At 48.0% G+C, this 12,727-nt stretch overlaps 1 protein-coding gene and 1 long non-coding RNA gene across 2 annotated transcripts in view; one reads left to right on the forward strand and one right to left on the reverse strand.

Moving 5' to 3' along the window:
- The window catches only part of LOC146856942 (uncharacterized), a 385,883-nt gene that overhangs the window by 255,694 nt on the left and 117,462 nt on the right, over nt 1-12,727 (forward strand). The window lies entirely within an intron of this gene.
- The window catches only part of UBE4A (ubiquitination factor E4A), a 218,920-nt gene that overhangs the window by 61,587 nt on the left and 144,606 nt on the right, over nt 1-12,727 (reverse strand). The window contains exons 12-13 of the mRNA XM_085647409.1: nt 1,900-2,032; nt 392-579 (exon numbers count right to left, since the gene is read on the reverse strand). Of these exons, the coding sequence (XP_085503535.1) occupies nt 392-579; nt 1,900-2,032 (321 nt within the window). The remainder of the gene's footprint in view (nt 1-391; nt 580-1,899; nt 2,033-12,727) is intronic.

The following is a 12,727-nucleotide window of genomic DNA, read 5'->3' on the forward strand; positions in this document are numbered from 1 at the left end:
ATGATTCAGGTCGTTAGGTAGCGGCCTGCAGCATTCAGTTGACTGTAGTGAGACTGAAAGTGCCTTTGTGTCTGGAACATACTATTATTCAGAACATAGGTTTGGAAGAATTCCTGTGCAGATGTTGCCAGGTTGGGATTTGAAAGAAAGAACTGAGAAACAAAATAAAACAGAAGATCATGTTGGGTACTCTGTACAGGAAAAATACAAACATGTGTTCCACATTAGAACGCATTCCATATTCCTGCCATTAGCATTCACAACATTTCACATGTCCACGACTGGTTCACTCCCATGTGCCTATCAGTGGCACTAACTGCATAGCACGTACCCACCACAGACACTGGTCCATCAACATTCATGTCACTGGCATTTGTTCCGTCCTACATACCTGTGAACTCGATGTCTACAAAGACTTTGATTAGGGCCTCTGCAAGATGTGCTGCATGGCGGTAGGAGCAGAAGACACGTTCTCGTTGGAAGACACTGGACAGTAATGGGTTCTGGACAGTCTCCAGGTGGGGCATCACTGCCTCCAGCACTTCCGCCAGCTTAGCACGAAGGTGGGGGTTCTTCATCCTGCAGGCACATGCAAAATCATGTTGGGTTCCGGGGCAGAATGGGGAGGACATACTCTGCAAGGTACAGGGTTATGATTGGAAGACAACTCTCATGGCATGTGCTCCCCACCCATCTGTGATGAAGAAATTGCCCAGAGAAAAGGAAAGTGGGGGCGAGTGATACAAATGCATGGATATAAGGAGCACACAGATGTGGACAAGTAATCCGTGAAATAGAAGCCACTGACAATAGAGGGCAAGTACAAGCTGAGAATAGAATCTCAACATACATACAATGGTAGATGTGCAACATGGGACAATACAGCTAGTGGTGCCTACTACACAGAGCAGAGATCGTTAGCAAGATGCTAAGGTTTCATAGGGGCAGAGAGCTGAGCCAGATGGCATCGCCTCATTGTACATACTATTGGAACAGCAGAGGCATTCAGTTGGGCATTGATGCCAAACAAGAAGTCAGCAGACAGCTACAAGCACACACTATAGCAGACTCGAATATCACTGGCATATGGGGGTATATGCTATGTTTCTAGGCACTTTAGAACTAGTCAGATGACTGTTCTGGAGGAAAACTATTGAGTGTTTGTAGGCTTTTCTAGAAATGGGGGTAGTGAAGAATGCAGACATTTGATGCTAGTGCTGACGGAGAGTATTCTACCACACTTTAAACCACAAACAAGAATGACGTCTTACAAGATCACCAAGCACATGCCTTTTAGTATGAAACTGGTCTATACCATCATTGTGCCAGCAGTTAAAAAGATTGTCATTCCACCTCAACAGTACATCTTGTCACCATGGACCATATGTGCGGCTTCCTCAGCTCTGTATTTTCTGCGCTACTGCCATCAGCCGAACAACAATTTCTGCCATACAGGTCCTTTCCATCCTGGTACATGGGCTCTCACTGCTCTAGACTGTCGTCCAAATATGAATACCTCTCTCTTTGTTACAGTCCACTCCCCACCTTCTGGTTCAAGGAGGCCTCCTCTACGGTCATGGTCCTGGCTATCAGGGTGTCTTACCTTTCTAAATTACCAATTCAAGGTCAATGAGGACCATTCTAAACTCTAAGTCCTGTACCCCCAACCCAATACACTATGCATTCTGGGTCACCAAGGCATAGTGCACTACATTTCAAGAATGTGCCAGCAATGTTCGGGCAGCTCTTTAAAATATTCAGCCTAGTACAGAGGGTCTTTACTTCTAAACACTCCTTAGTCTGGTGCACAGAATAATCCGCTCTCAACTCTGCCTGCCCTATGCCACTAAACTCCAATCACCTTCGACATCTCATCCTATGCCTGCAAACGCTCCTCACCTTTCTACACTCCCAGTGAAGATAGTGACAAAGTGCAGAACATGCTCCAGGGAGTCTGCAGAGGTCTCCAGGATATCATCTGCAAAGCGCCTCAGGAAGATGAAGAAGTCCCCTAGATTATCAGCAAAGAACTCTGCAAGCAAAACAGGTGTTATGGTTAGGGATGGGACAGCAGTATACATTAGTATCCGGGGAGTCAGGCGGTATGTTGGGGACGGAAGGGTTAGAGATGCTGGGGCCCCAGAACACATTTACTGAAATACAGATTGATCATGTGCCTATATGGTCATGTCCTCCTTACAGACATTTCAAGAGGAAAGAGGTGGCCGAACATATCAAAGTACATAGATGTACATATTGTTGCAGGAAGCTGGCTCTTTATATGATATACCAAAAAGAGGTATATCATGCAAAGAGTCTAGGTATTCCCTTATGAGTGGACAGGGACTTGCTTTATCAATCCCAATGTGCCCTGCTAGGGGGTAGTGGGAGACATTTCCAAATACACACAGTGAATAAAAGTGATACACACGACTAAATAAGGAGATCCACGCCAGTTTATAAAAATAACACACACACATATATATATATATACACACATATACACGTTTCGAGATAGAAATACTTTAAGGTTTTAAAAATGGACACAGTGCAATTTTCATAGGCAGCAAGGTTATCCTATGGGAGGAAAAAAAATACTGCATAAAAGTTCTTTCAGTGACTTATGAGACCAATCCTCAGGACTTAAGGGGAATACAGGGCAAGGTTCAAGGCAGCACCAGCAGGTCACCTTCTGCGGCACTAGGGCGGCAGGGTGCAGTGGTGCAATACAGCATCGGGTGCCCAATATTAATCTATGGGGGCTGGTCGTTGTGAAAAGAGGCTACAGGTTTGGATTGGAAGGTCAGTCGGGCTGAAACAGGGGGGCTCAGGCCTCATAAAGCTTGGGGAAGTGGGGACACCTTTGATCCTCTTCTCCACAGGCCAGGGGCGTCGGGTGCAGAAGTACTTCGAGGCTTTGGGGTTTTGTCACTGGGGACATTCACGGTTGAGGGGCCATGCACACAAAGGCTGCAGGCAAAGTCAGGAAGTCCATAGAGGACAAGTCCAAGGTAGCCTTCATCTCTGGAGAGTTGAGGAATCACACTGGCACAGTTGGTCCACTTCAGCTCGGGCTAGGTGGCTCGGATTCAGTGGTTGGGCTTTGGCAGTCCGGAGTCCTCCAAGGTCTCTTGAGGTGTCTGCAGGAAAGCTGCTCTACTGCTCCACGGGGGTTCCTGGTTCTTTGGGCAAAGTGCTGGCAAGTCTCCCAGGCTTTGGAGACACAGCAGCTGCAGGACAAGTCATCTTTGGTGCAACTGTTGAAGTCAGCGGATAGGCAGGCAAGGTTGTCACTGGTTCTTCAGTTCTTGCGACTATCTCCTTTATATTTTGGGGTGTTAGGGGATTGTAGGGTAGTAGCCAATGGGCTACCTATCCCTGGGGTCACTACACCCCCCCATATGACCACTTTCTGTAGGAAGTGGGAATAACACTGTCCTAGAGTTCTTAAGTTTGCCATCACAAAGATGGCAGACTCTGAAATTTCATCTTCACTGCAGGTAGACCACCTTAGGTGTGGAATTAGCCTGAAGATGAACACGCCTCCCTGGCTACTAATTTTCCCACCTTGTCCAGGTGCCAAATGGGACCTGGTCAGGGGGGGGAAGGGAAGGGGCATGGAGGTGGTTGGCATCCTTTCCTGTGAGGGAAACCAGATTCACATACCAAAGGTGCTGGGCTCTTTAATGCTCCCTGCTTTGGAATGCTAATTTGAAAGTTATCCGGAAGGAGAGGGTGTGAACATCCTGACTTCCTGAGAGCAAAGGCTCCTGGGGGTCAGAAACTCATCTGGGGTGGCAGGCTGGCTAGTCAGTCAGCACACTAGTAGTTGGTAGGTTTCCACAGGGTACCTCTAAGGTGCCCTCTGGTGCATGTATTAATAAATCCAGCACTGGAATCAGTGTGGGTTTATTAATACGAGATGTTTGAAACCAAACATCTCTAGGTTCAGTGAACCCATCATGTAGCTAGAGAACTCATTTTTGACCAGTGTCCAGCACATGTACTTGAAATGACTTCCCTGGTCACTTGTACTGGCAGTAATTGAACTGGCCAGCACAAGGGCATATCTGCTCATGCCGATATGTCCACATATGTAAAAGAATGCCCCATGCCTTAGGGCTCTAAAGTGACTTACAAATAATACATGCAGTGTTAGGGGACATGGCACACAGGGTTGTGTGACATGTCATGTTTTCACTTTTTAGAGCACCAAGACACGCAGCCTGCAGTGGCAGTCTGTATGAGTTTGGTGCTGGGCCCCTTAGAATGGCACAAGATATGCTGCAACTATTAGGGACCCTCTTTAGTACCTATGCCCTAGGTAACAGAGGTACCACTTACTATGGACTTACAGAGGTGCTAAAGCCTTGATCACGTGGGGATCATATGATCAGTTGTCTTGTTGAATCAGATACAGTTTTCTTTGTGGTACCATATGAATCCAGAGAGCACTCAAGCTCACCGTTATGCTTAAATACACAGTCTTGCCGATAACCTTGCGAGAAGGTTAAAGTGAAAACAAAATTTCTTTTCAGGATGTCCCAAAGTTTTTTGTATATTTTTAAAACACATTTCAATTTAAAACAAGCATTAGCATAGCCAATATGTCTCGCCTTTGGGACCTTATAAGTGTTTAGCCATGCAACAGTTGATATTGTTGCACCAAGGATATTGTGCTGCATAACTAAATACTTATAAAGGTCCCAAAAGCGAGACCTATTGGCTATGCCAATGCTTGTTTCACATGCTTTTGATTACATCAAGTATTAACGTGTTTCCATATACTGTCTTACTTTGCTTACATCCATCAGACAGTGGACTCCCTATTTGAATCGTCTTACCCCCTGATTTGGTATATTTTTGCAGTGGTACTGGCAGTTCCCAACCACCCAGGATGCACTCAGCCAATGCTATCTGGTCACACAATATTTCCCCTGTTGTCACGACTAGGTCCACGGACTGTACGCGATACCAGGCCTCAGAAAATCATGTGCTGGGCAAAATGATCTGCTAGTCAGTGCCAATAAGGTTGAGTTTACATTCGAATTACAACGCCCTAATATAATTTCAAACCCAATGCAGTATGTATGTAATGTTGTTAAACTAAGATAGTCAATTTTTAAACTTACGCACTACTGTTATAAGGATTTCGGGGCTCAATGGAAAAAATATTTTGGGGGCCCCAGTTTGGAACAACTTGACATTTTATTACCCATTTTCTGTTAATTCGAGAGCCATGATGGCAGACTAAATTGAATCATATGTTGAAGTTTGAGATGGACAAAGGGATAAAAGTTAACGTTCCCAGGGGCCCCTTGGAAGGTGGCATCCTTGGGCAGTTGCCCACGCCTTAGCACGTCTCTGAACATACGTATTTATCACAAATCGCGACATGCACACACAAGGTAGTGGATTTATATATCTTTTGCTGCATATTGTCTGGACATGTCCACCGTACGTTTATTTTCTGTTACCTCTTTTACAGCTTCCATAGAAGGGTTAACATGTCACAGGTTCTTTAAGCTGCCTCCTTCCCTTTTATGCAATAAAGCAAATTGTTCCTACCGCCTATACTAATATATGTATCAGTGGAACTGGTCTTCCCCTCCCAGTGATTGCATTTGTTGCTTCTATAAATATCCGTAACTTTGTCACACATTCTTCCCATCGGCGCTTGGCTGTTAAAGGAAGTGGCTCTCTGCAGTATTCGCGGTGCAAGTTTTGATTGTAAAGCAGATGTGGAAATCCCCACAAGCCAGCTTTGGGCATGGTAGTGACATTCTGCATGCCTGCAGTCCACCCGCAACCCGAGGCCGCAGCCAGGTGGGAGATTTCAGCCCGGTTGCTTACGCAGTGTGTTTTACATTTAGTAAACCGTGCATAATTATGGGGGCGGGTCTGCCTGGTGATTGAGCTGGCTGTTGCAGCAGGATTCCCTCCGTCTCGCTCTCCGGTTAGTGTGTTTATAGCTTTGGCAAGAAAGAAGTTGACAGGGACGCTGTTCTTTTTACTTTGGCGGGGTTTGTTTTGTGCCTAGTTTTTTCTTAATCTTCAGGTTACTTTTTGGCACTTTGTGTTAGTTGTGCTTGTGTTCCTTGGTCATCTCTGGTACTCTTAATTTTTGGCCTGGGGTTTTGCTTTATGCGCGCGGTCTACTTTTTAAATTTTTTCAGTCTGTGCTTTGCAGTGGTACGTGCTGTTCCCAAGACCGAAATCAAGGATGAACTTGGGTTCCCCACAGGCCACTTTCTGCAGGTTGCGCAACCTTTATCCTCGTCGTTGAGGAAAGCGTCCCTGCTACATACTAGTTATCTGCTCCAATAAAACATGTGCTTATTATAGTCATGCACTTCAGCAGCTCGGGTCTATTTGTTTTCTCTAGCTCCATGGAGAGAGCAAGAATACCAACTAGCGACCAAAGCGGTAAACTGTCTCATATCTACAGTACGTAGCCCAAGGAAGTACATACAAATGGACATTTGCTGAGAATTGGAGGAGCTGCTTTTTTCGTTTGACTCCCTGTGATACATCAACAGAATCAAAATATGTATGTTCACATTCTTTAGAAGCGCATCGTCCTTTAGATGGGAATTTCCGGTTTTGCGCTGCTGCATATTCTAAAGTTAATAAAATATCCTGCTAGTCTCTTTTTTTTGTTTGTTTATTTTTTCAATCTGTCCGCTACCGCCTCCCTCCCCAGGGTCGCTGAGACATGTTCAGCATTTACCTTGCGGGAGCGAGCAGCGGCACCATCTGTTTTCAAAGCGCGAGCACGATAATTGGTAACAGATGGCGCCGCTGCTCGCTCCCGCAAGGTAAACTCCATACGGGCACGAGTGCCCGTTGGAAACAGTGCAGAACATGCATGAGTTTCCCAAAAAGTCCGTAGTGATACCAAGAGGTCTCCAAAGCAACACTTGCGCGCTGCGTAGGCGAGACCTAAAAGTGGCCTGAAGTAATGTTGCATGCATGCAGAAGTCCATTTTGGCCTTTTTCTCACAGACCTACTTCAAGCCATCTTAAAAGTAGTCTTTTTTGTCTCCCAAAATTGGCAGATTTACTGCGGAAGGATTAACTAATCCTAATGGACTAAGCACCAGAGGGACTTAAGCATAAACTACATTTACTCCAGCAATGGAGCAGTAATTTTCTATTAGTATTTAGTAGTAAGCGGAGAGAAAACCGAAGCGTTAGTATTCGAGGTGCAAAGATCTCTAAAGTTTAGCAAGTGGCTTTGGGCTTCAAGCTTGAAAAATGTTCTCTTACAAGGTGTAGGAAGTTGGCACGTTATATAGTGGACAAAAACGAGGTACACCGTGTAAGGAGTCCAAGCAAATCCTAACTGGTTTACAGAGGTACAACTGATACCCCAAATGATCTTTCGTACTAGTGTGGGCAAGCAGTTAAGCATATCAGACGGTAATGCTAAGCATTTATTGCACACACACAGGCAGTAAGTAAGATACACTAAATAAAGAAATCCAACGCCAATTTACAAAAAACATGTACATCTATATGAATTTAGATACCAAGATCGGAATCAGCTAAGTACTTTGAGGTATATATTTTTACAGTTTTCAAAAGTTGCAATTTTTGCAACGGTAATGTTATCCTATGGGGAAAAACATGTACTGAATTCGGGCACTTAAGTCCAGAAGAACAGTCCCGTAAGTTGCGGGTAAGGAGAGTGTGGGGGCAACGTCCAAGGCTACACCAACAGGCCACCCCAGGGTGCTCTGGGGGGGGGGGGGTGGTCTAGGTGCAGAGGTATAGTACGGCATCTCATTTACCATTCACTTCAATTGGGAATGGTCTGGTCAGAAAGAGTTGCAAACTGCAACTGTGGGCCCAGTCCAGAGGAACCCACAGTGGGGTTGAGATGCTCAGGTACGTATGGACATTGTTGGGCCACTTCTCCTCTGGCTGTAGGGCTCGGGTGCAGTGGTGTCTTTAGACACCTGGTTCAGTGCTGGAGTCACTCGTGGTTGGAGGGGGCCTGCAGAAAGAGGCTGCAGGCAGCAACTGGCTGGCCAGACCAAAGAATGGGTTTGGCTCTTGTGTGTCTCAGGACCCCATGGGCACTGTCATCTCCCTTGGACTCGCAGTGTGGAGCTCGGGTATAGAGGCACAGTAAGGTGTCGGGTGGCAGTGGTCAAATGCTCACTTTTTTATCTTTGGTTCTACGGGGGGGGCAAACAGGACAGCTGGGCCACTCTGTGCAAGTCTCACTGTCTCTGAAGTCCCTTAATGTGCAGGTTGGTTTTGCTCGACATTGTTCTTTGGACTGGACACAAGTCTTGGCTGCTGCAAGGGGTCTGGTACCCCCGGTATTGATAGTGAGGAGCTCTGGTCGGTCCTGGTGTTCCCGCACTTGGAGGGAAGACGGATCTGACCTACTGTAGGAGCATGGTGAACTCTTCCTGGACAGCTGCAGGGGAGTATCTCCTCTACTCCAAGGGACTTCCTTTTGTGAAGCACTGGCAGCCCTCTGGGTTTCTTGGACTCTGCACAGTGGGAGGACGAGCCGGTTGCTCCACGAGGGTCAGGTTCAACAGGCATGCAGGCAGGGTTGGCGCTAAGTCAGTCATGCTACTCTGTTCTTGGGTCAGCAGTTTTTTGTTTCCACTACTTTGTGTTCATTGAAATCTGAAGTCCTGGTATCAGAGGGTCCCCTAAATTCTCAATTTATGGGTGTCAAGGTGAGTGAGGGGTAGTATTAAGATACTTACCCCTGTGGTCACTAAACCCCTAGATGACCACTTTCCTTAGGGAGTGGGCATCACCCTGTGCCAGAATTCCTAATGCCACCACACACAAGAAGGTGGAATTGCTAACTTTGTGTTCACTTCAGGCTGGTCACCCTAGATATGTGTCCAGCCTGACAGTGCAACATGCCTCCTGCATAGCTAATTTTCCCGCCTGTCCTGTTGCCAGATGGGCCCAGGGCAGGGGGGTGGCATCTTCCCTGTATGCAGAATCTGAGAGGCGCGCATCAAAGGCCACAGAGGCCTTTGAGGTCTCCTGCCTTAATATGCTGATTTACTAACATTCCTGGAGGAGGAGGTTTAAACATCTCTCCAGAGCAGGCATGGTTTCTGGCCTCTGCCAGCAGGGCTCTCACCTCCTAGGGGGTCAGAAGAACAAGTTACTTACCTTCGGTAACGCTTTTTCTGGTGGATACAGTATCTGCCTGTGGATTCCTCAACTTGTGAATATCCCCTGCGCCAGCATTCCACGGAACTTTTTTTTCCCCCCCAGCACTCCACGCAGACGACGTCCTAATGCATCGGCTCCGCTCGCGACTCCGTATGACGTCACCGGAGCCATAAGAGAACCCCGTCGGCGTGATGACGTCAGTTCCACCCATTTTTTCCGTGCCTCCGAGGCGAACAGGTGGACCAACGACAGACTCAAAGTATACACAGTGTACAATATACAACCACATATACATAGTATACAAAGAAAAGGAATGCCAAATAACCAAGCATTTCCTACAAACGTACAAGAAAGCATAACAATTCAAACAAGACCTCTTTCACGGTATACAAAGGTGGACAACGGGGAGGCGGGTGGGCCAGTGAGGATACTGTATCCACCAGAAAAAGCGTTACAGAAGGTAAGCAACTTGTTCTTCTGATGGACACATCTGCCAGTGGATTCCTCACCTTGTGAATAGATTCCCACAGCAGTCCCCACTCCCGGAGGAGGGTGTCCACCTTCCTATACCAGAAAGTCTTGCAAGACAGAGCGCGCAAAGTGGCCCTCCCTCCTCATCTCAGAGTCCAAGCAATAATGCTTTGCGAAAGTATGGAGGGAGGCCCAAGTCGCGGCTTTACAAATATCTGCCACAGGAACACCCCGGGCCAAAGCAGATGTAGATTATTTAGCTCTAGTTGAATGAGCTCTAATACCCTCAGGAGGAGTCTTACCAGCTAGGGCGTAGCAGATCTTGACGGTAAGGATAATCCATCTCGACAGTGCGCTTGTGCACCGCTCTTCCTTTCGAATGACCAACATAGCCAACGAAGAGCTGATCATCCAGACGAAAGTCTTTCGTTCTGTCCAAATAAAAACTCACAGCCCTCTTTGGATCCAGGCGATGGAGTCTTTCCTCCTCTTTGGAGGGATGAGGAGGTGGATAAAAAACAGGGAGAGTAATAGACTGCCCCAAATGAAACGGAGTAACAACTTTTGGCAGGAAACCAGCCCTGGTCCTGAGAACCATCCTTTCAGCATGTAATGTAAGAAAAGGGGGTTTAGAACTAAGAGCCTGAAGCTCACTCACCCTCCTTGCCGACGTTATGGCTACAAGAAAGACCACCTTAAAGGACAACAGCCTCAAAGGACAGCTATGAAGAGGCTCAAACGGGAACCCCATCAGAAAAGTTAAGACAAGATTGAGGTCCCACTGTGGCATTACAAAGGGAGTGGGAGGAAACATGTTTGTAAGGCCCTTGATAAACCTCAGTACAACCGGAGATTTAAACAGCGACGGTTGATCAGGAAGGCATAGAAAAGCCGATAAGGCCGAAAGATGGCCCTTGACCGTGGCCACAGCACAGCCCTGCTGAGCCAAGGAAAGAGCAAACTGGAGCACATTAGAAAGATGGGCTTTTAAAGGGTCAATGGACCTCTCTCCACACCATTTCACAAACTTAGACCACCTGTAGGAGTAAATGGACTTGGTGGAGTGTCGCCTGACCGATAAAATAACTTCCACCACATCAGGCGGGAGAGAGAAAGAATTCAGGTTGCCCCGTTCAATCTCCAGGCATGAAGGTGTAAGCTCTGGAGGTGGGGGTGTAGAACCTGCCCCTCCGATTGCAAGAGGAGGTCTGCCCTCAGAGGGAGACGGAGCGGAGGGCACGAGGAGAGGTGGAGGAGATCTGTATACCACACCCTTCTTGGCCAATCCGGGGCGACCAATATGACTTGGGCCCGGTCTTGGCGAATCTTCCTCAGAACCCGAGGAATCAAGGGTATGGGAGGAAACGCGTAAAGGAGTCGCGAGCCCCAACTCAACAGAAACGCATCCCCCAACGCTCCCTGCATCGGAAACTGGAGACTGCAGAATGACGGGCAGTGCGCGTTCTCGCGGGTGGCGAACAGGTCCACCCAAGGTGTCCCCCACGTCCAAAAGACATGACAAACCACCTCCGGATGGAGCCTCCACTCGTGATCGGCGGAGAACTGCCGACCGAGACTGTCCGCACGTACGTTCAGCACCCCGGCCAGATGATTTGCCATCAGACAAATCTGATGGTCCTGAGCGCAGGACCATATACGTAAGGCATCTCTGCATAGACAAAGACCCCACTCCCCCCTGCTTGTTGACATACCACATCGCGGTAGTGTTGTCCGTCAGGACTTGAACCGACTGACCGCGAAGGGAAGAGAGGAAGGCCTTGAGCGCCAAACGAATTGCCCGCAATTCCAGAAGGTTGATGTGAAGCAACCTTTCCTCTGGAGACCAAAGACCCTTGATCTCCAGATCCCCCAGATGAGCGCCCCACTCTAAGGTAGAGGCATCCGTTATCACCGTGGCCACCGATGGAAGGGCTTTCCTTGAGACAGATTGCCCTCCACGCTCCACCAAGATAGATCCGCTGCAGCTTCTCTGGAGATCCTGATCGACTCCCTGAGGTCTCGGTTGTGCTGATACCACTGCTTGCGGAGGCACCACTGGAGCGCCCTCAAGTGCCAGCGTGCATGGCTGACCAACAGAATGCAGGAAGCGAACAGATCGAGCAGGCGAAGGACCTTCAGAACTGGAACAACCGCTCCATTGTGGAATAAAGGAACCATTTCCTGAATGTCGAGAATTCTTTGAGGAGGAGGAAATGCTCGACACACAGTAGTGTCCAGTACTGCCCCTATGAACAGGTTGCGTTTAGAGGGAACCAGGTGAGATTTGGGCACATTGATCGAAAAACCAAAGTCGAATAACAGCTGAGATGTTACCTGCAGATGATGTTGCACCATCTCTGGGGACTCTGCTTTCAGAAGCCAGTCGTCCAGGTAGGGGAAAACTGGAATCCCCGACCTCCTGAGATGAGCAGCCACCACTGCCATCACCTTTGTGAAGACTCAAGGTGCGGTAGTAAGACCATCGGGAGGACCGCAAACTGGTAGTGTTGCGACCCAACCGTAAAACGGAGATACTTCCTGTGCAACTTCAGGATTGGGACATGGAAGTACGCGTCCTGCAAGTCAAGCGACACCATCCAGTCTCCTTGCTGCAACGCTTGAAGAACCTGCGCAAGGGTCAGCATCTTGAATTTCTCCTGTTTCAGGTAAAAGTTCAAGATTCTGAGATCCAGGATTGGACGCAATCTGCCGTCCTTTTTGGGAATCAGGAAATACCGGGAGTAGCATCCCTGACCCCTTTCCTGCTCCGGAACCACCTCTATCGCACCTTTTTGAAGCAAAGCCAGAACCTCCTTCTGTAGAAGAAGCAGATGGTCCTCTGAGCAGTAACCATGGCAAGGAGGATAAGGGGGAGGAAACTCCCGAAAGGGAAGGGCATACCCAGTCTCCACAAGGTTTAAAACCCAAAAGGTCGGTCGTAACAGATTTCCAACCCCGCAGAAAGTAGGACACCCGACCCCCCCACAGGTCTTACATGGTCCAGGATGGGGGATCTAGGGCTGCTTCCCTGAAGCCTCATTAGGAGCAGAGGAGGAGGAAGAAGAGGGGTTACGTCCAGAACCTCTCCGACCCTTTT

Source organism: Triturus cristatus, chromosome 3_2 (assembly GCF_964204655.1).
Source record: "Triturus cristatus chromosome 3_2, aTriCri1.1, whole genome shotgun sequence".
NCBI lineage: Eukaryota > Metazoa > Chordata > Amphibia > Caudata > Salamandridae > Triturus > Triturus cristatus.